Source organism: Podarcis erhardii, assembly GCF_964252035.2.
Source record: "Podarcis erhardii genome assembly, chromosome: 10".
Classification (NCBI taxonomy): domain Eukaryota; kingdom Metazoa; phylum Chordata; class Lepidosauria; order Squamata; family Lacertidae; genus Podarcis; species Podarcis erhardii.
This window is the reverse complement of record NC_138500.1, coordinates 5,034,545-5,056,007: the sequence shown is the minus strand read 5'-3', so window position 1 is coordinate 5,056,007 and position 21,463 is coordinate 5,034,545. Positions and strand designations below refer to the sequence as shown.

The 21,463-nt window shown below is 51.3% G+C and overlaps 2 protein-coding genes across 6 annotated transcripts in view; one reads left to right on the top strand and one right to left on the bottom strand.

The window, feature by feature from the left end:
- Nucleotides 1-13,676, top strand: part of TNPO3 (transportin 3) — a 47,535-nt gene extending 33,859 nt beyond the window's left edge. Inside the window, exons 15-23 of one of the 2 annotated variants that reach the window (XM_081879711.1) lie at nucleotides 1,395-1,455; nucleotides 2,400-2,540; nucleotides 4,136-4,252; nucleotides 5,966-6,060; nucleotides 6,463-6,619; nucleotides 7,794-7,961; nucleotides 9,234-9,346; nucleotides 11,220-11,312; nucleotides 13,181-13,676. In XM_081879711.1, the coding sequence (XP_081735837.1) occupies nucleotides 1,395-1,455; nucleotides 2,400-2,540; nucleotides 4,136-4,252; nucleotides 5,966-6,060; nucleotides 6,463-6,619; nucleotides 7,794-7,961; nucleotides 9,234-9,346; nucleotides 11,220-11,280 (913 nt within the window). In that variant the 3' untranslated portion in view covers nucleotides 11,281-11,312; nucleotides 13,181-13,676. Of the gene's footprint in view, nucleotides 1-1,394; nucleotides 1,480-2,399; nucleotides 2,541-4,135; nucleotides 4,253-5,965; nucleotides 6,061-6,462; nucleotides 6,620-7,793; nucleotides 7,962-9,233; nucleotides 9,347-11,219; nucleotides 11,313-13,180 lie in introns of both variants that reach the window. The other variant, XM_081879710.1, reaches the window with a different exon arrangement.
- Nucleotides 13,677-18,457: 4,781 nt separating this feature from the next.
- The window catches only part of IRF5 (interferon regulatory factor 5), a 47,199-nt gene continuing 44,193 nt past the window's right edge, over nucleotides 18,458-21,463 (bottom strand). For all 4 annotated transcript variants that reach the window (XM_081879976.1, XM_081879977.1, XM_081879975.1 and 1 more), the window contains exon 9: nucleotides 18,458-20,252. In XM_081879976.1, the coding sequence (XP_081736102.1) occupies nucleotides 20,019-20,252 (234 nt within the window). In that variant the 3' untranslated portion in view covers nucleotides 18,458-20,018. The remainder of the gene's footprint in view (nucleotides 20,253-21,463) is intronic.

Below are 21,463 nucleotides of genomic sequence, written 5' to 3'. Positions count from 1 at the left end.
CTCTGGTTCGCCAGAAGCGGCTTAGTCATGCTGGCCACGTGACCCGGAAGCTGTACGCCGGCTCCCTCGGCCAGTAAAGCGAGATGAGCGCCGCAACCCCAGAGTTGTCCACGACTGGACCTAACGGTCAGGGGTACCTTTACCTTTACCTTTCCCCCCATGAACCCATTTATTTCCGGACCGGGATGGGGAGCAATAGAGGGCCCCACATAGGGATCTCTGGGAGAATTCTGGGTTTGCCAGATGTCAGTCCCTGGGATCGTTTGGCAGAAGCCATAGCAGTTGAAAGGACACTATTAGGAAAGCAGAGAGAAGTTTGCCGGGTGTGTAAAAAGCCCGTTCTCTCCTGGCTAAATCTCCAAGGGCCTCTCCTCATCCAGCCTTGTCTCCCAACTCTGCAGCTCTGTTTTTGCTTCTCTGACTTTAAATCTGTTGCCGTTAGCATGATTTGGGAAGCAGCAATCTGCTTTCAGCCTTTGTCCTAAGGTGGTTGGTCTTCCTGCTCTCCACATATCCAAATATTGTCGTGTTTTCCTTCCCCTGCACTTGGTTCCTGCAGTTGATTCTGTCCAACTCCACCCTAAGGTCTTGCCTTAGATTGCGGTTGGATCTGCAAGGGGCCCTTTCCCCACCTCCTGAGGTTTCAGGATGGGCCAAAATGTCAGCCACACGTCTCTCAGGTCTCTGCTGATTTGCTTTTTTGGGGAAGGAGGGGGCTGTCAGCATCGCCCTTGAGCCAGTGCCACCAACTGGACTCATGCACTTCAACCCCGACTGGGCTAGGCGAGCTGGGTAGCACTTCCAGAGACCACCTTTCTCACAGGGACAGGTCACCGTGCTGTGGACTCACAGCTTGGAGCTGAGAGCACCGGATTCACTTGGCCAATAATACAGTCGTTGCGCAGCAGCGTTTTGCAGAGTCTTGCAGAGTATAAACCACTCGGAAAGCAGCTCTGTAGAGTATCTTCCTTTTATTCTATAACTACAATTATGATACAAAACTATATACAGAGCTGAATATTCTAAGCATAAATCAATGCTACACTGAGAGTCTGCAGCTGCTCTTAGCAGCAACCTTATCTCTAGACACGATCTCTAACACTTTCTCTCGATACACTGACTGACTAATTGACTCACTCACTGACTGATTCACTCACTGACGGAGCTCAATAAGTAGAAAGCAGAACATTGCTCCTCCTCTCCGTAGAATCAGCAGGCTCCTCAGGAGATTCTTGGATATGGGAGTGGTGAAATCTCCTCAGGGGCTGTGTCTTTGCAGTCCTCCTTCCCCGGGGCAATTGTCCCGTTAAGCATGCCAGTGGAAGAGCAGCTGGCACCTGCCGCTCCAAGCCAGCTCACCCACGAATTCCACCCCTCCGTCTCTTTCCCCGCAGGCATACCAATCCTATTGTAGAAAATGGACAGACCCACCCGTGCCAAAAAGTCATCCAGGAGGTAGGTGGAGAAGTCATCCAGGAGGTAGGTGGAGAAGCCCCCCCCTGCTCACTCCAGAGGGCGACTGGTGAAGCGGCTTGGCTTACTTGCCCGGGTCACCCATGTGGGCTTGCCCTCTGTGGCACACTTCAGCCGTGATTGCACAGGTGGAGCTTGGATTCCAGTTGACCTTGTCTCCTCCTCACCCTGGATGGAGCAACGCCAAGGGGTGGGGTTGGGAGGTAGCCAAGGGCTTTACTTACTCATTTCCCCTGTTCTGTGGTGCCCCCCATAGTAAGGGGTGGCTGGCTGTATGTAATAATAATGTCATGTATATTTTTATCATGTTCTTCAGGATTCACATACGTTATCTCTGTAATCCTTACGCTTCACGTACATTACCTCTGTAGTCCTTACGCTTCACGTACATTACCTCTGTAATCCTTACGCTTCACGTACATTACCTCTGTAGTCCTAATGCTTCACGTACATAGCCTCTGTAATCCTTACAACAACCCCTGTAAGGGGGAGGTCAGTTTTCTCCCCAGGTGGTGGGGCATGGAAACAAGGCTTTGCCTAATGAATCATTGGTGATATTTAAACTGGGGACTGAACGGATTCCCAGCCCCAGACTTTTGCCATCGCGCTGTCCCGGCGCTCTGTGTGCGCATTTGACCCCGCGCCCACCCTTTGCAGCACTGGGGCCCTGGCCCCACACCATCCCCCCGGTCAGGCTTTCACGCTCCTGGTCCTTCCGCAGATGGCCAGATAAGCAAAGTCCCGTGGCCTGAATACTTTTGCAGACCGGGGCCTGGCCCCTTTCTCCCTGCTAGTGCTGACCTTGTGGAATGTGCCGCTCCGGCTGCTGCCAGTGGGATTAGGTTTCCAGGGAGACGAGGCCAGGCCTGCCACCCCCATCCGATGTAAAGGAAACCCTCCGTAATCGCTCTCCTTCCTCCGCCCAGATCTGGCCAGTCCTGTCAGAGACCCTGAACAAGCATCGTGCCGATAACCGCATTGTGGAGCGCTGCTGCCGGTGCCTGCGCTTCGCTGTCCGCTGCGTGGGGAAAGGTTCGGCGGCCCTCCTGCAGCCTCTGGTCACCCAGGTAAACGCCCGTAGAACAATGGCCTCGGAAAGGGACCCCAGAGGGCCATGAAGACCAACCCGCTACGATGCAGGAATCGCTAAAGGAATAATAATAATTTTTTATTTACCGTATTTTTCGCCCTATAAAACGCACCAGACCACAAGACGCACCTAGTTTTTGGAGGAGGAAAACAAGAGAAAAAATATTCTGAATCTCAGACGCCAGAACAGCAAGAGGGATCGCAGCGCAGTGACAGCAGCAATCCCTCTTGCTGTTCTGGCTTCTGGGATAGCTGCGCAGCCTGCATTCGCTCCATAAGACGCACACACATTTCCCCTTACTTTTTAGGAGGGGAAAAAGTGAGTCTTATAGAGCAAAAAATACGGTATATCCCGCCCTCCCCAGCCGAAGCTGGGCTCAGAGTGACTAACAACAATAAAAGTAACAGCATTCTAAAATCAATTCATTTAAAAATCATTTTTCTTCCCCCTATTTACCTACCTAATTTACAGAGCTGCCCCACAGCAAAGGGACTTTGGGAAGCCAGTGGGGTGGGGTGGTGAGAGTGTCAGACTAGGACCTTGGGAGATCAGTTTTCGAATCTCCTCTCAGCCAGGAATCTCACCGGGTGACCTGGGCGCCAGTCACAGCCTCCTAACCTACCTCACAGGGTTGTTGTAGGGAGGGTGAACCCTGGGAGGAATAGGCAGGATGATGATGATGATTTTATTTATATCCCGCCCTCCCCAGCTGAAGCCGGGCTCAGAGCGGCTAACAACAATAAAAGTAACACAGCATTCTAAAATCAATTCATTCTAAAATCAGTTCAGAATCAAATTAATGGCAACCATTGGGCCAGAGTTTTGTGAGGATTACCGAAGGAGGGGGTCAGACTGCACCTTGGCCAAAGGCCAGGCAGAACAGCTCTGTCCTGCAGGGCCCTAGTCTCTTGGGACAGAGCGTTCCACCAGATCGGGGCCACGGCCGAAAAGGCCCTGGCTCTGGTCGAGGCCGGCCTAACCTCCCTGTGGCCCGGGACCTGCAAGATGTTTTTGTTAGTAGACCGTCAGGTCCTCCGTGGGACATACCAGGAGAGGCGGTCCCGTAGGTACGAGGGTCCTAGGCCGTATAGGGCTTTAAAGGTCAAAACCCTACCAGTTGGCCCTCCAGCCTCCATTTAAAAACCTCCAAGGAAGGAGAATTGTAGGATTGGTTGTGACCATGCAGTGCAGGAGTGGAGACGCTCCTTCAGGTCAACTGGGCCTTTGAGGCCATTTAGGGCTTTCAAAGTCAGCACCAGCACTTTGAATTGTGCTCGGAAACGTACTGGGAGCCAATGCAGATCGGCACCTGCTGAATATGCACCTCTTCTTCTCAGCCCCTTTGGGCACCTGCGATAGATGTTTTTGAACCCACCCTGGTGTTTTCGTTGTGAATGGTTTAAACTGTTTAAGATGCCACCTGTTTTCTTACTGCTATCGCTTGCCTTGGAACCTTCTGCCGAAGGGTAGATAGAAAGCAGCTCCACCCGGTCCGCTGGGCTGCTGCTATGGCTCCAGGATCCTCCCCATTCATTGACCTCTGCTTCTCTCCTCCCCCCCCCCCCCCGTCAGATGGTGAGCGTCTACCAGGAGCACCAGCACTCCTGCTTCCTCTACCTGGGCAGCATACTTGTGGATGAGTACGGAATGGAGGAAGGCTGTCGCCAGGGGCTGCTCGATATGCTGCAGGTAGGCTGGCCCCCAGGGCTTCCTTGCGGCTTCTCTGGGGCTTGTCCCGGCCTGGGGAGGCCCCTTCCTGGTCTTGGTCCGAACGCGTGCTGCGAAACAGCCCCTTTCCTGGCACGACGAGCTCTGCCCATGCTCAGAGACGTTCCCTCCAGATTCCCTTTGAATGTAACCTTTGGGGAAGGAATGCAAGGACGGCAACACGAGAACGGGGCCTTCTCTGCAGTGGCTCCCCGTCTCTGGCACCTTCATTATACACCTGGCACCTTCATTATACACCTTTGGGCGCCAGGCAAAAACGTTCCTTTTTAACCAGGCCTTGGGTTGATTCCATTTACATCCATTTACATCCTGGGGGTGGCTATTGGGTTGGTTTTGTTTTTATTAGGTATTTTGTAGTTTTATATCTTGATTTTATTCTGTGAACCGCCCTGAGACCCCCAGGGTATAGGTCGGTATGTAAATTCAAATAATAATAGTAATAATAATAATAATTCCTTTTTTATATACATTTTTATAAATTTTTTAGCATATTAATTCCACCATTCATGCAACATAGCTTCTTATCTTATACAATATTTTTGGACTTCTGTCAACACTTCTGCTGATTTCCCCTTCTTTGTCACTTATTATGCATTTCTTAATTTCATTTTTTTATAAATAATATTTATTAACAATTTAAACACTACAAAAAATAAGAACAATACAATACAACACAAAAACACTACACAACACCAACACATTTAAACTAACAATAAAAACCCAACAATTTAAAACACATCAAATAATTTCAGTATCTTAATTTCTTAATTTCATATTACCTTTAATTATCCTTAACTAATAATTCTCCTCATTGTCTTTTTCCCCCGCAATATTTCAAATAATTCACCTTACAAAACTTCTTGCAAAGCTACTAGCATAATCTAATAATAATAATAATAATAATAATTCCAGCATTGCAATGCAAAGTTGGCAGGGACCTCCAAGAATGTTTTAGTCCATTGTAGCCTTGGATGCCCTTTCTGAAAGGTTGGCAGAAGCTGCGCCCATTGTTCCAGATGTGGCTGCCGCCCCCATATATTTGTATTACAGGGGGCATGCATTTGGAGGGACGCGGGTGGCGCTGTGGGTTAAACCACAAAGCCTAGGACTTGCCAATCAGAAGGTCTGCGGTTTGAATCCCCACGACAGGGTGAGCTCCCGTCGCTCAGTCCCTGCTCCTGCCCACCTAGCAGTTCAAAAGCACATCAAAATGCAAGTAGATAAATAGGTCCTGCTCCGGCGGGAAGGTAAATGGCGTTTCCATGCGCTGCTCTGGTTCGCCAGAAGCGGCTTAGTCATGCTGGCCACATGGTACGCCAGCTCCCTCGGCCAATAAACGAGATGAGCGCTGCAACACCAGAGTCGTCTGCGACTGGACATAATGGTCTGGGGTCCCTTTACTTAAAGTTAAAGGGACCCTGACCAGCAAGGACCGAGCAATGGGAGCTCACCCAGTTGCAGGGATTCGAACCGCCGACCTTCTGATCAGCAAGTCCTAGGCTCTGTGGTTTAACCCATAGCGCCACCCACGTCCCTTACCTTTACCTTACTTTTATGCAATAAGCTAGTTCCCGCCCAGGTCTGTACACCCCAGAGACGTCTGCGACTGGAGCTAATGGTCAGGGGTCCCTTTACCTTTACCTAACTGCTAAAGGCTTCCTTCTGTCCTCCCAGGCTCTGTGCGTCCCCACGTTCAGGCTCATCGAGCAACCCAACGGCCTCCAGAACCACCCGGACACTGTGGACGACCTCTTCCGGCTGGCAACCAGGTACCCCACACCCTGCGCTTGGCTCCTGGCTGCCTTGCTTGCAGGCCAGCCTTGGAACTTCCCACCCAAAGCAGGTTTTTTTCGGTCTGGTTTACTCCAAATCCCAGCAGGGACCGAACCTCAGTCTCATTTCCCCCTGAGCACAAATGCCTGGCAGTGTCTCTCGTAAAGGTCAGTGCTCCTGAACCTTGGAGGAAAGAGGTTGCAAAAAACAGAGGGGCCGCTATCGTTGCGGCTCCGCTGCCCTCGGGACAGGAAGGGACCCTAATCAGGAATGGGGTTGGGGGACCCAGATCGGAAGAGCTTTTATCAGGCATTGACACGCAGGAGGGGTTTCTTTTTTCTCACCGGCCGTTGGGAACTCTGGGGTCCTAACCGTCCGATGCTGCCTCCCCCTCGCAGATTCATCCAGCGCAGCCCCATCACCCTCCTGCGCAGCCAGGTGATTCTCCCCATCTTGCAGTGGGCCATCGCTGCCACCACCCTGGACCACCGCGATGCCAACTGCAGCGTCATGAAGTTCTTGCGTGACCTCGTCCACACGGGAGTGTCCAACGACGTGAGTGGCGGGCGCCAGGGGTCGCACGTTAACGCAGGGTGCCAAGACACACAGATTCTTCTTTTTTTTAAAAAAAAAATCATTTTTATTAATTTTTCCATTATAATGGAACATCGCAGAGGTCGAGGGGAGCCCCACCTGAGGGTGAACAAGAGCAAGGGCGAAGTTTAGCTCAAGGAGAAAAGCAGGGTCCTTGGAAAGCAGGGAGAGACCTGATTTGCAGGCCACCTGACTCTGTGGGTGGGATGGGGGGACTCCCAAGGTTGCCTGCCCCCCAGAGAAGGGGGGGAATGAGGATGATATTTCCCTCTGGAGCAGAAGCAGGGTGCTGAGCGTGTTAACGGAGAAATCTGAGGGCTCCCTTGGACAAAAAACAAGGACACCAGCCAGGAATACCAGAGCAAAACAGCAGCCAGTAGGCTTGGTCTTTATTGAAGGCTGTCGTGACAGGACTCCCACCTGCCACCAGGTGGAACAAGATGGAAGCTCCGAACAAAAGAGAACCCCAACTTTTATTAGTTGCTAATCCCCATGTTACACCCCCCCCAAAATACATCTCTAATACATCATGGTTATATCATGAAAGGGGAGGTCTGGTGGCAGTAATCTGAGCATCCTGGACCCTGCCCCATGGTTTCCCTTGCCCTCCACCAAACACCCATCCAGTGTAACAAAAGAGATATTTACATTTCCCTGTTTCCCAGCCAAGTTAATCACACTGTTTTGTCTCCATCTGGGTTTGTTATTTCTGGAATGGCTACCTGTCTGGCACTCAGGTATCAGGATGCCAGGAATTATCACTCAGGCAGAGGGGCTGCTGAGCAGCTGAGCTCACATGTCTATATGAATTTCTGAAGTTTTCCCAGTGAGCCACTACATAGAGACATTTATCAGTGAATTCCTACATTTCGTATCGTGCAGCAGAGGCCCTTTGAATAGATAGGAAGAAACTGTGATGAAGTGTTTTTTGAGGGCAGATCACAAAAGTCACAAAAGTGATTGTGCTGATGTTGGTAGTGGGCTGCATGTGCATGATATCTGCTGGAGGGGCAACCCCCCCCCAACCTAGACATAAATTCCTGCAACAAGAGCGGCCCATGGTCTGGGTGGGAAGCCCTCCGCAGCTCTGAGGGCCCCCCCGCAAGTGAGCCCCCCTCTCTCTCTGTCCCCGCAGCATGAAGAGAACTTTGAGGCGCGGAAGGAGCTGATTGCCCAGGTGATGACGCAGCTGGGACAGCAGCTTGTGAGCCAGCTCTTGCACACCAGCTGCTTCTGCCTGCCGCCTTACACCCTGCCGGACGTGGCCGAGGTGCTGTGGGAGATCATGCAGGTCGACAGGCCGGTAAGGTGGAAGCTGGGACTGGGCCTTCTGGGTGGGCAGAGCACTGGGTGGGCAGAGCTTTTGGCAGGACAGCCGCCACTGCCCTCCCTCTGGGCGCTAGCTTGACCCTGCCGGACTTTGAGAAGCTAGATCAAGTCCAGTTTTGTTGGATCAACCGCAGTTAAATTGGGTTTTGAACAAACATGCAGCCATTCCTTACCATCTTGAATTGTATGTTATCTTCTTCCTTGGCGGGGCGTGCAAACTGCTCTTTTGCGTCATGCTTTTCGTAAGGTGGACGTGGGTGGCGCTGTGGGTTAAACCACAGAGCCTAGGACTTGCTGATCAGAAGGTTGGCGGTTTGAGTCCCCGCAATGGGGTGAGCTCCCATTGCTCGGTCCCTGCTCCTGCCAACCTAGCAATTCGAAAGCACGTCAAAATTGCAAGTAGATAAATAGGTACCGCTCCAGCGGGAAGGTAAATGGCGTTTCCGTGCGCTGCTCTGGTTTCCAGAAGTGGCTTAGTCTTGCTGGCCACATGACACGGAGGCTGTACGCCGGCTCCCTCGACCAGTACAGATAATGAGATGAGCGCCACAACCCCAGAGTCGGCCACGACTGGACCTAATGGTCAGAGGTCCCTTTACCTTTACTTTAAGGAGTCTCAAGGGATGCCGGCAGCGCTGTGCATTAAACCACTGAGCCTAGGGCTTGCCGATCAGAAGGTCGGCGGTTCGAATCTCCACGACGGGGTGAGCTCCCGTTGCTCAGTCCCTGCTCCTGCCAACCTAGCAGTTCAAAAGCATGTCAAAGTGCAAGTAGATAAATAGGTACCACTCTGGTGGGAAGGTAAACGGCGTTTCCATGCGCTGCTCTGGTTCGCCAGAAGCGGCTTAGTCATGCTGGCCACATAACCCAGAAGCTGTACGCTGGCTAAAGCGAGATGAGCGCCGCATCCCCAGAGTCGGTCACAATGGGACCTAATGGTCAGGGGTCCCTTTACTTTTACCTTTTGTAAGTTGGGGGGCACTGGTGATGAGTTTACGGAACCAAGGGTTGTGGGGTGGCCCCAAAAGTTTGGGGATCCACTGGCCTGCGCTGGCCGGCAGGGATTTCTCCAGGGGTTCCAGGCAGGGGACTCGGGGATGGAGCTGAGCACCTTCTGCACTCCAAGCAGGTGTTCTAACCCCCCGAGGCTTTGTGTGTTGCTGCGGAGTCTTGGGAGGGTCTTCTCTTGGGAGTCACTCCTTACCCCTTTCCTTTCTCTCCACTCTCCTCTCTGTGGCTGCCACAGACCTTCTGCCGCTGGCTGGAGAACTCGCTGAAGGGCTTACCAAAGGAAACATCGGGGGGAGCCGTGCAGGTGACGCACAAGCAGCTGACAGACTTCCACAAGCAGGTCACAAGGTTAGTGCGGACTTCAGGGCTGCGGTCGGGGGGAGCTGGGTGGGGCGATTGGTCAGGCGGGGGTACCAAGGGTAAGTGTGGGGCGGTGTGATCAGACACAGCAAGATTCCTTGGACTAGATCAGGGACGTCCAACTTCCAAGAGACTGCAATTTACTCCCACTATTAATAATAATAATAAATTTTTATTTATACCCCACCCTTCCTGGCCAGAGCCGGGCTCAGGGCGGCTTACACCAATAAAATTACAATAAAACATAATGGGGGGTGGGGGACAAACAAACAAAAAGACCAGTTTATTAAAATACAGTTTAAAATGCAGCCTCATTTTATAGTAGCCCATAGATCAAGACTATAAGGGGAGGGGAACATAAGGGTCAGACTGAGTCCAAACCAAAGGCCAGGCGGAACAGCTCTGTCTTGCAGGCCCTGCGGAAAGATGTCAAGTCCCGCAGGGCCCTAGTCTCTTGGGACAGAGCGTTCCACCAAGTCGGAGCCAGTGCTGAAAAGGCCCTGGCCCTAGTTGAAATAAACTGGCAGTAATCTACCCATTGGATTGACCAGAGGAGTTGAGTTTTTTTGTTTTTTGCGAAGGGTGCGCCAAAGTTGTTGAGCTTGTTTTAGGGGGTGAGATCAATCAGAGTTGTTGAGCTTTTTGGGGACGACCAGCGATTTCAACCGGTTGGACGGGCACCCTTTGGTCCCTTCCAACTCTGATTGTATGTTTCACCTCCTTGAGCAGTTTTTGCTCACTGGCTTTATTAAACTATGATCCTTGTGTGGATCACGAGCCATAGGGGACCCAGTGAAGTGCCCCGACTCACACAATCCCCAATCTCAATTTGCGTGTGTGTTATGCCTGTTAAAAAGGTTTTTTAAAATAGCTTGTCATGCTGGGAGCAAGCTTGGCAGCCCCTCTCTCTGTGCCAACTGTGGAGGAAAACCCTTCTTTGCCAGGAGATTGCTGGGTCGGTGTGTCCCTCAGCTGGGATTTCTCTCTCTCTTTCCTCCCGGTTGCCAGTCGGGTTTTTCTGGTCCTGCCAGTCCGGTTGTGCTGCTTTTGGGAGGGGGAAACCGCAAGGCTGCTTGGCCCCTGTCCTGCGCCCTTTGCCAGCGCAGGGTGATAGGCTCGGGCAGGCCCATGCCCAGCCCTATCTGCTTCCGAGGCCCTGCGGCTTAGCCAGGGCTCCTTCCCCTTCGCCCGGGGTGTGTGTGCTGAAGCAAGCCCTGGCCTGTTCCTCCGTGCCACGCCTTGCCAGGCAATTTGGCAAACCTCTCGGCACCCAAGTGCCACCCCTGCTTGCCTGTCTGCGGGGCTTTCCTTCCACCCCACGGCATTCGGGGCCTCCTCCAGCTGGGGCAGGCGGTTTATGCAGGGCTGCTGTGAACCTGGTGGGCAGAGGGCAGGGTGCCCTGGTCTTTGGGGATTCCATGGTAGCCTTTCTCCTGCGTGCGAGTAAAGGAGGGAGCTTGGTGGGTTCCACTCGGGCACTGGAATTCCAGGCTTCCTCCGGGAGTATCTGGCCTGCTAAGGAGGCTATTTCTGCACACGCAACACATTTGTCCCTGAGCTTCATCACCACTGATTTATACAGACCTCCGCCCAGTTCCCTAACCTCTGACTCAAGTTCCTGGTCCTCAGTTTTCTGCCCTGTTTGTTTTATAGCTGCGCGGGGATTTGGACGTGCCGTCCCGGGTCTCTGTTGTTCCCCGTCTCTGTGTGGTTTGCTCGCTCTCAGAAAAGCTGGTCTACTGGCGGCCGTTGGTGCCTCACCCCACAATGTGTGGCCGCACGGTTCATGGCCATGCGCAGAGCGCTTGTTCTTCCCCTCCCCAAATAACGGTCGCCTCTCTTTTCCTCTCTCCTCCCACAGCGCCGAGGAGTGCAAACAGGTTTGCTGGGCTTTGAGGGACTTCACCAGATTGTTCCGGTAGCCTGTGCCTCCTTCACTCTGCCTGTCTCCCAGGTGAGCAGAATTTAACTTTTCCTCCCAATTTCCTGTACATGTGCAGAGAAGCTTGGGGCGGGCGCCAGTGGCTTGAATATGGTGCCTTCCTTCTCCCACTGGTCAGTTGCGCTGTCCCGGGGCATGACGGCTCTGCTGCCGGCTGCCATGTTTGACAGCTGTAAACACACAAGGTGTAACCAGCTGTACATTTGAAAAAATAATATATACTAGTTCTTGTATTGAATTGTAAATTTCAACAGAAGTAGTTCATAAAGTTCAACGGAAAAAGTAGAAAGACCCAGTGGATCAGTTCATTCTCTAATCAGTTTATGCATAAGGTCCATATATGTGAAAGTGTCTATTCCACCTGTCTGTTCATAGAGTCCAACAATCCACACGAAAGGTTGTTGCAGTTCCACAGAATCCTTAGACTCTGTGAAAGGATTTCCATAATATTAGCCTTGTTTCGCCATCCTAGGCTTCATCAGTAGTACGAACAGTAGTAGTTACAGCAGCTACTACTATGCTATAAGATCCACTGTCCTGTGATATCATACATGAGTTTGTATGGACTCTATGAACACAGGTGGAATAGACATTTTCCATACAATGAATAGTATTATTTTATTTTTTCAAACATACAGCCGGTAACGTCTTGTGTGTTTATTGAATGTTTCACGTAACCAGAGGTTTGTTGTTGTTTTGTGCATGTTTGTTTTGTGCATGTTTTGTGGCTGCCTGCCAGGGATTGCAAGGGGTCAGTCTAGATGGCTCTCGGGGGTCCCCTTCCAACAGATCCATGCCCCCTTAGTTAATGACCAACCCAAAGGGGCTGTTGGTGTGGCAGGGAGTGGGGTGGATTGTGTGTGGCCTACAAGTTCTGTGCCAAAGGACTCCTGTAGCCCATTTGGCCTGAGAGGTTGGTTCGCCTAGTGTAGATCATTCTGAGTTTGTTAGATGGACCAGGGATTGATGACTGAGCTCAAGTCACCTTCCCGCGTTTCTATGAGATTCTTGATGCAGAAAAGATACTGACTCCCTCCCAGTGTTCGAAACTAGCCAGGCGCCAGGTGCGTTTTCCGACCGGCCTGGGCCCAGTAGCAACCACATGGCGATCTTTGAATGCCTGGTTGGCAGCTGGGGAAAGCAAAATGTTGCTTAGAGAAGGACCTGAAATATTTTCCTTGAAGCTGGGATTAATTTTATTCTGGATTGTTTCGTTTGATGTTTGAATGTGTTGTAAACTGCTTTTGAGATTTGTTCGTAAAAAAATAAAGCGGTATAGGAATGAAATTAATAATACAGTGGTACCTCCAGTTGCGAACAGGATCCGTTCTGGAGGACCGCTTCTGCGCATGCACACGGCGCGGTTTAGCCCTTCTGCGCATGCGCATAGAGCGCTTCTGCACTTGCGTGCACGGCAAAACCCAGAAAACTACTTCTGGGTTTGCCGCATTCGCATCCCGAAGTTTACGTATCCAGAAGGATATGTAAGTGGAGGTACAACTGTAATAGTAATACAGTGGATGCTCGGGTCGCAAACATGATCCGTGTGGGATGCAGGGGAAATCCCACACGTCTGCGCATGCACTGGTTGCGATTCAGTGCTTCTGCGCATGCATGACTGCCTAAACCCGGAAGTAACCCATTTTGGTACTTCTGGGTTTCGGCAGTCTGCAACCCGAAAAAACGCAACCTGAAGTGGACACAACATGAGATATGACTGTAATAATAATCCCATCAGAGGGGGAAACCTGAACATACATATTTTGGCAACCGCAGCCTAGGTTTAATTGCCATTTGGCGATTAGATTATATATCTGAGTTTCTAACACTGCCTTTCTTCCTCTGCCCTTTTTTACGGCTCCTCCTCCTCCCTTTCCCAGGAATGTCTTATTTTCAGAAGAGGAAATAAAACTACCAAGACAGTGTCCCACAACCAGCAAACTTCATGGCGGCTGAGGGCTCTGACTCGCTCTGCTGTGTCCCGCCAATCCGGAAGAGACACTTTGCCGCGAGAACGAGTCGGTGAAGTTCCTGCTTGTGAGTGCGAGAAAGAGAGAGAGAGAAAAAGAGATAAAAACGTGAAAAAAAACCATAAAATCCCGGGGGGCACAACTTATCCGCGAATATCGATGGCTGCAACTGACCTACGGCGTCGCGGGGGGAGGGGGAGCCTGCATTTTCAGATGGACTTGCTTTAAAAAAGAGAGAGAGAGAGAGAGAAAGAGGGAGAGAAAGAAAGGGGAAAAGACAAAAAAAAACCATGAAAAGGAAAATAGTAATAAAATGTTTTAAAAACAACAGAAATATGAAACAATAGAAAACTAATTTGCCTGGAAGCAAAAAAAAAAAAAAAAGATGGAAAAAATGCAAAACAAAGTAGTAAACTTTCTGTGAAATGAAAATAAAAATGATTACTTAAGGATCCATTCGGGATTAAGAAACAAAAACCAAACACCTATCTGAGAAACCCAATAGTCTGCCCTGCAGGGGATGGGGGAATGGGGCGAAGGGGCTTAGTCCAGGGTTGTTGTTGTTATTGTTTTGCAAAGCCCCACCCTCCGGATTTCCAGAGCTCTGCCTCCCCTTTTCCCCCCGAGTCCCAAAAGAAAGATCGGGTGGAATTCCAGGGTCTTTGGGGGGTTGGCAGAGGAGAGCCCACAGAAGGGTTAGGGAAAACCTAGACCCCCACCCCACCAACGTGTTTGCTTACTTTGATAAAACAGTTATAATATATATTATATTATATATATATATATATATTCTTTTTTAAAAGTTGATTTGGGTTTTTTGGAAAATTTGGTTTCAATCTGTTTGGGATTTTTTTTTTTAAACCGCTTTGGAGGGGTGGGAAGGGGCTTCGCGGGAGGGGCGGGGGGGGCTCTGGAGGACCGAGAGGGGGGCGGGCAGGCTATTTCGTTAAAACCGATCCCGGCAGCGACTCCGGTGTGGGGGGAGACACAGAGAGAGAGAGAGGGAGTCGCGGGCCCCGCGCAGACATTGAGGCAGGAAATGGGGGGGGGTGCTGTTCCGTCTGGTGTTGTAGCCATCTCGAGAACAAGATTTAAAATATTAAAAAAAAAAAAACACGCAAAAAAAGAGAAAAGAAATAAAAACAGACGAAAAAGTTGAAACTGCAGCTGTCCCAGTAGCCTTTTTGCCCTAAGGGCTTGCGAGAGTGGTTGGGGTTTGGGGTTTACATTATGCCTCCTGTCCCTTTCGTCGACGGCCTTCTTGGATTTGACCGTTGCAGGATCATGAAGGGCACAGAGCAGCCCGTTCTTTGAGGTTAAAGCAGTACCCGTCCCCACACTGGCCCCTAGTTTCGTGTGGGTCTGTGCGCACTCGTGTCTATCACTTGCACGAATTCATGCCTCTGCCTTGTCCAGCCCCATATTCAAAATCAGCCAGGCGCGTTTTGCAAGTACCGCGGATCCTATTGCGGCCACACGGGAGATTTCGGGATGCCCGCTTGGCAACTGGGGTGTGCTGATCCCGGGGGGAAGGTTACCATAGGCGAAGTCAGAGTCCGGTCCTGGGTCACTAGCCTGGAATCAGTCCACAAGGAGCGGGGCGAGGTCCGAAACAGGAAGCCGGGCGGGGACAGGAGCACTGAAGAGTCAGGTCTGGGTCCGGGCAGGAACAGGAACTCAACAACGACGTTGCTCCCGCAACCTGGGACTGGGCTGACCGGCCTTTATCTGTTCTGAGGCCAGGGGCGGCCCCGGCCCCCAGGAGACCCGCCTCTCCTGGCCTTAAGGCGAGCACTCCTCCTGGGAGCAACCAGTTCCCTTCGCCTCTCTGCCCTGAGCCTCTGCAGTTCAGGAGAGGCTAAAGGGTTACTGGGCCCAGGGGGAGACTCACCTGCAGGCATTGAGTCCTCAACCACCTCTGGAGCCAGAGTGGGATCACCTGGTGCCTGCTCCTGAGGCTCCAACACAGGTGCAGGCACTTCAGAATCCAGGCCCTGCCCCAATTCAGCCGGCCCTGGAGGCGGGGACTCCTGTGCAGGCTGGGATTCCTCCGGTTCAGCCTCTGAATCGGAATCCAAGGCCATCACATGGGGGAAGCAAAACGTCACTTAGAGAAGGAACTGAAATACAGTGGACACTCGGGTTGCGAACGGGATCCATGCGGGATGCACATTTGCAACCTGCAGTGTCGTGTCTGTGCACGCGTGGGTTGCGATTTGGCACTTCTGTGCATGTGCAAAGTGCGGCCGCCGAAACCCGGAAGTAACCCGATCCGGTACTTCCGGCTTTCAGCAGTCTGTAACCCAAAATACAAAACCTGAAACGTCTGTAACCCGAAGTAAGACTGTATTGTCCTTGAAGCTTGAGTTCGGGATTGTTTCGTATGAATGTGCTGCAAACCACTCTGAGGTTTGTTCTTTAAAATATAAAGCAGTATAGAAATGAACATAATCATAACACTAAATTTTATTGCAGAAAAAAATATGCCTAAACATTCCATTGTGGTGATCCATTTGGAATTAGCTTATATACAGTGGTACCTTGGCTCTCGAACTTAATCCGTTCCGGGAGTCCTTTCAACTCCCGAAACGGTTCAAAAACCAAGGTGCGGCTCCCGAAAAACATTTGCAAACCGGGACACTTACTTCCAGGTTTGCGGTGTTTGGGAGCCGAGCCGTTAGAGAACCAACATACTACTGTATCTGTGTTTCTAGCAATTGCCTTGCTGTAGTGAGTACTTTTAGCAGCTGTGCCCCGCTGGATAAAACAGCTCAGTTCTCGCTCGTTTTGGGTGGGCAGCGACCCCCTCGCTCTTTCCCCTGAGCCAGGGGAATTTGGGGGTTTAGGCTTCTGTGGGATCAGATGCCGCCCCCCCCCCAAACTCTGCAAGGAATATCCCAAGCTCAGCTGCCGAACATTTGCCTTGCAAGCAGAAGGTCGCAGGTGGAGTTGGGATAAATTACTGAGCAATAGGGAGCCAAATATATAAGGCAGCTTCCTGCGATGGAGCTTGCTTCAGAGTAGGCAGGAATGGGATGGTGCCACTGAACCGGCCCAGGAACGAGGCTACAGCGAGAGGCTCTGCCATCCTGTCGTTCCATTTGCAGGCAAGGAAAGTGTTCGGGGTGGCATCCTGGCTGTGGACCAACCAGGTAAAGCTGGGAAATGGAAGGGAATCCTCTCCCATCTCTGCTGTGAGGCGCTAGCAGCTGTCCCCATCATGGCCCTTCTCCCAGTGGCTTGTGGAAAATAAGCCTCATTTATTTTAAGAAAACTGGAAGGCCGGTCATAGCGCACTTGCTCTGGGGAGAGTTGTAGTTCTGGAGCACCAGCTTTGGTAAGGCTGCTCTAGGAATCCGAGACTAGAGAACTCGGCTACTGATCAAGTGCAGATTTAGCTGTGCAAATGTCCAGGAAGGCATGTTGCTATCTAGCAAGCAGGTGGTTTGAGTCAAGAATGTATGTGCCCTCCTTTGCACCCCTAACACTCAAGGAATGCCAGGAAGCTGTTGCTTCTTGCGTCTGAATTGAGAAGAGGCTGTTTTTGAGATGTGCACATTATTTCCACCTTCCTGCAAGGCGTGCAGAGGAGGGTGACCAATATAATCCAAGGGTCTGGAAACTAAGCCTGATGAGGAATGGTCGAAGGAGCTGGGTATGTTTAGCCTGGAAAAGAGGAGATAGGATAGCCCTCTTCAAATATCTCCAGGGCTCTCACATGGAAGAGGCAGCAAGCTTGTTTTCTCCTCCTCTGGAGGGCAGGACTCGAACCCGTGACTTCCAAGTTACAAGAAAGGAGATTCCAGCTAAACTTCAGGAAGAACTTTTCCAGCAGCAAGAACTGTTTGACAGTGGAACTGACCCCCTCAGAAAAACTCCTTCCTTGGAGGTTGGATTTAAGGGATGGTTTAGTTGAGATTCCTGCAGTGCAAGGGGTTGGACTAGATGACCCTCGTGACCCTATCTCCTTAAAGGCCTTATCCCTGCTCTCCCCGTCAACACTCCCAGCTCTGGCTTTATTAACCCGAACCTTGTCCTGTCAAAAGATCACATTCTTGGTGTGTGTTTTACCACCATGCTTCAGTGCAGACTGTGCCAGTTTCCATCGCAAATGGTTCCAATCACCTTAAGGCTGTCCATGGAGGCGCAGGTTAATTCTGTATCCAGGGCAGCTGTTTATCAACTCCATCTGGTACACAGGATGAGACCCTACCCGCCTACAGACTGTCTTGCCAGACTGGTGCATGCTCTGGTTATCTCCTGCTTGGACTACTGCAATGCGCTCTATGTGGGGCTACCTTTGAAGGTGACCTGGAAACTACAACTAATCCCGAATGCGGCAGATAGACTGGTGACTGGGAGCGGCCGCCGAGACCACATAACCCCGGTCTTGAAAGACCTACATTGGCTCCCAGTACGTTTCCGAGCACAATTCAAAGTGTTGGTGCTGACCTTGAAAGCCCTAAATGGCCTCGGTCCAGTATATCTGAAGGAGCATCTCCACCCCCATCGTTCTGCCCAGACACTGAGGTCCAGCTCCGAGGGCCTTCTGGCGGCTCCCTCCCTGCGAGAAGCCAAGTTACAGGGAACCAGGCAGAGGGCCTTCTCAGTGGTGGCACCCGCCCTGTGGAACGCCCTCCCATCAGATGTCAAAGAAATAAACAACTATTTTACTGTTAAAAGACACCTGAAGGCAGCCCTGTTTAGGGAAGTTTTTAATTTCTGACGCTGTATTGTTTTTGATATTTGGTTGGAAGCTGCCCAGAGTGGCTGGGGAAGCCCAGTCAGATGGGTGGGGTATAAATAATAAATTATGATGATGATGCATTTCCTTGGGCTTAAAAAAATGGGTCTACCATACTTTGGGCACCATGTCTTGCATTCTCAGATTATCCCAAGGTGTAAATATCTTAAGGAATGGATGGTTTACGAAGATGGAACAAGGTGTGCTTTTGGCAAGGCCTATGGAGCTGGAGAAAGTTGCCTTGGGGGGGGGGACTGACTCTTCCCCCCCACCTGCCCCTCCAAGCTATATCCAGGTACCATTCCTGCAGTGTTTATTCTCCCGGCCCCACCCCCACCCCCCTCACTTGCCACGGACACAGAATTGCTGGAGGCGGCAGCAGGTGCCCTGGCGGAGCTCTCAAGTTTCCCACGGCATCTCAACCAGTCATCAACCATCACAGATCGGAGTAAACATCTTTATTTCACAGGCAGAGGTTGAGCTGACCCTAGCTGACGGGCAGAGGCCACGTAACACGGCAGCTTGGCAGTGGCGAGCCGCAACACGCCCCTCCCTGCCGTGGGGCACGCTCTTGGCCGACGCAGAAGGAGAGGGAGCGGCAGGAAACTAAATACCTTGGTGGTTGCAGTGGGGCAAAGAATTGCCGGCTCCTTTCAAGCTTTCCCCATGGATTGGGATCTTCCCTTCCACCCCTCGCTCCACTGTTCCCACCTGCTTTGCCAAGGAAAACAGAGTTCTGTAACCTGCATGGATTCTGATTTTGGCAGGCAGGTGGTGGAGTAAAAAACTAGAGAAGACCCTGAAGTGTTGCCCACCCAAACCCCAACCCCATCCCTCTTCCTCTTGGATTCAAGCACTTTTGCATTCGTAGATTTTTGGGAATGCTTTCTGGAAACGCATTCTGTTCCTGCAAAGCTTTAACATTTACAACCCCTCCCCATGCAAATGCCAGGATTCAGAAACACAAAAAGGCACATTTCCTTCCCCAATTGCTGGCTAATACCCTCTTGCCCGCAGAGGTTTCCTGCCCAGAAAAGCTTCTCTGTTGAGATTGTGCAAAACCTGCACCCACCTGCATTCTTGGTTCTGTTAGGCCGAGGGGAGTTGTAGTTCAAAACCCCCTGGAGGGCACCAGGTGGGGAAAGGCGCAGCTACATGCAAGTCCCTAGATGCCTTCTTGCCCACAAAGAACCCATTTCAGGTCATTTCCTTGGCTCGCTGGAGCTCCACAGGCACTGCACACCTGCTTACGAACATCTCTTCGCAGCCATGGGGACTGAAAACTCTTCGCTCCTGCAAATCGAAAGTCAAGAATTCCAGTGCTGGTGGAGTGTCTCAAACTTGGCAAAGGGTGCTTCTCGGAGGAGAGATTCCCTCTTCTGCTTGCTTGCACCAAGCAAGGCAGGTCTGGCCCCAATCCATGCAACCTAGTGGGGGAAGGAGGCACAAAGCAGCCTCCATCTTTGGCCTTTTGGGGGCTGAGGCCCAAGAGCAGTGCATGGTTCTCTGTGGTTACTGAATTTCAGAGGGTTGGCGCTACAGGACCTTTGGGGTCCCTCCCATTTGTGCCCTGCTCCAGACCTTTGCAGGGGCTCTTTTAAAGTGGGAGTCCTGGTCTTCCCTGCTACAGCGCTTACGCTTAAGTAAAGCTACCTGCTGCAGCCCAGCTCAACGGACTTCCCCCATCACTGACGCAAGAACTGCCATTGCACCCCAAGTTCCTTGCGGCCCTTTCCCCGCACCCCTTCCATTCAACAGCTCACTTTTTGCAGCAATCGGAAGAAGGCCCCTATCCTGCAAAGAACCGCTGCGGCTTCTCTTGGGCTCAGCAAAAGGTTGCCGGTTAGGCTACATGATCCCACTTGGTGTCTGCTGAAGTCCGGCTCTTAACTGGGAACGCCGGGAGGCCCCAGAGCTTGCAAGTCCCTGTGGCTCTGCATTGGCCGCCCGCTAGCAAAGTGGCTAAGGCCTGGGGGTGGCAAGGCGCCCCCCCCCCCGTCGCGGCTACATGCTGTTTGTGGTGCTGGTCTGCATGGGCCAGCTCTCGGGCCCGGCCAGTTGCAGGCTCTGGACTTGAACGCTTTGCTGTGTCTGCCAGAGCTGGTGCAGCTCTTTGAACTGTTCCACCATCTTGTCCTTGAGATCTGGGTGGGAGATCTGGAGGCGGACGCTGTCGGCTGACCAGCACAGCTCCCCGGAGAACATTTCCAACAGGAGACGCGCAGCTACGGGCACCACCTGCGAAGGGAAAAGGGGGCTCCGTCATTTCGTGCACAGGTGGAAAAGCAGAGCAGCCTCGCTTTCATATATGCGGTGGAATGGTAAAATAATTACAGTGGTACCTCCGTATAAGTCCGCCCCGTCCAGCATCCATTTTGGCGGACGTCTGCAGGAAACCCAGAATTACCGGAACAGGTTACTTCCGGGTTTGCCGCTCGCGCATGCACAGAAATGCTAAATCACGCTTCGTGCATGGACAGAAGCAAAACCCGCTCAGCACACATGAGCAGAGCGGCGCTTTGTTGAGCGTCCTTTTCGTTGAGCGTCCGGGGCGGTGGAATGGTAAAATAATTACAGTGGTACCTCTGTATAAGTCCGCCCCATCCAGCAGGGAAAAAAGGAAAAAAACATTTCCAAAACATAAGATAAAAAACCAATACCTCTGGTTAAGAACTTAATTCGTTCCGGAGATCCGTTCTTAACCTGAAACTGTTCTTAACCTGAAGCACCACTTTAGCTAATGGGGCCTCCCACTGCCGCTGCACGATTTCTGTTCTCATCCTGAAGCAAAGTTCTTAACCCGAGGTACTATTTCTGGGTTAGTGGAGTCTGAAGCATCTATAACCTGAAGCGTCTGTAACCCAAGGTACCACTGTAAAATAAAACCTACATACAGCAACCATGTTTTGTGTTGTGCAGGCTCCTCTGATGTAAGTCATGGGCCCCGCCTGCTAGCCTGCTCCCTAAAATATCACTGGTTTGCTCACTTCTTCATCCTGGAGAAGAGTGACTAATGGGGTGCCACAGGGTTCTGTCTTGGGCCCGGTCTTATTCAACATCTTTATCAACGACTTGGATGATGGACTCAAGGGCATCCTGATCAAATTTGCAGATGACACCAAACTGGGAGGGGTGGCTAACACCCCAGAGGACAGGATCACACTTCAAAACGACCTTGACAGATTAGAGAACTGGGCCAAAACAAACAAGATGAATTTTAACAGGGAGAAATGTAAAGTATTGCACTTGGGCAAAAAAAATGAGAGGCACAAATACAAGATGGGTGACACCTGGCTTGAGAGCAGTACATGTGAAAAGGATCTAGGAGTCTTGGTTGACCGCAAACTTGACATGAGCCAACAGTGTGACGCGGCAGCTAAAAAAGCCAGTGCAATTCTGGGCTGCATCAATAGGAGTATAGCATCTAGATCAAGGGAAGTAATAGTGCC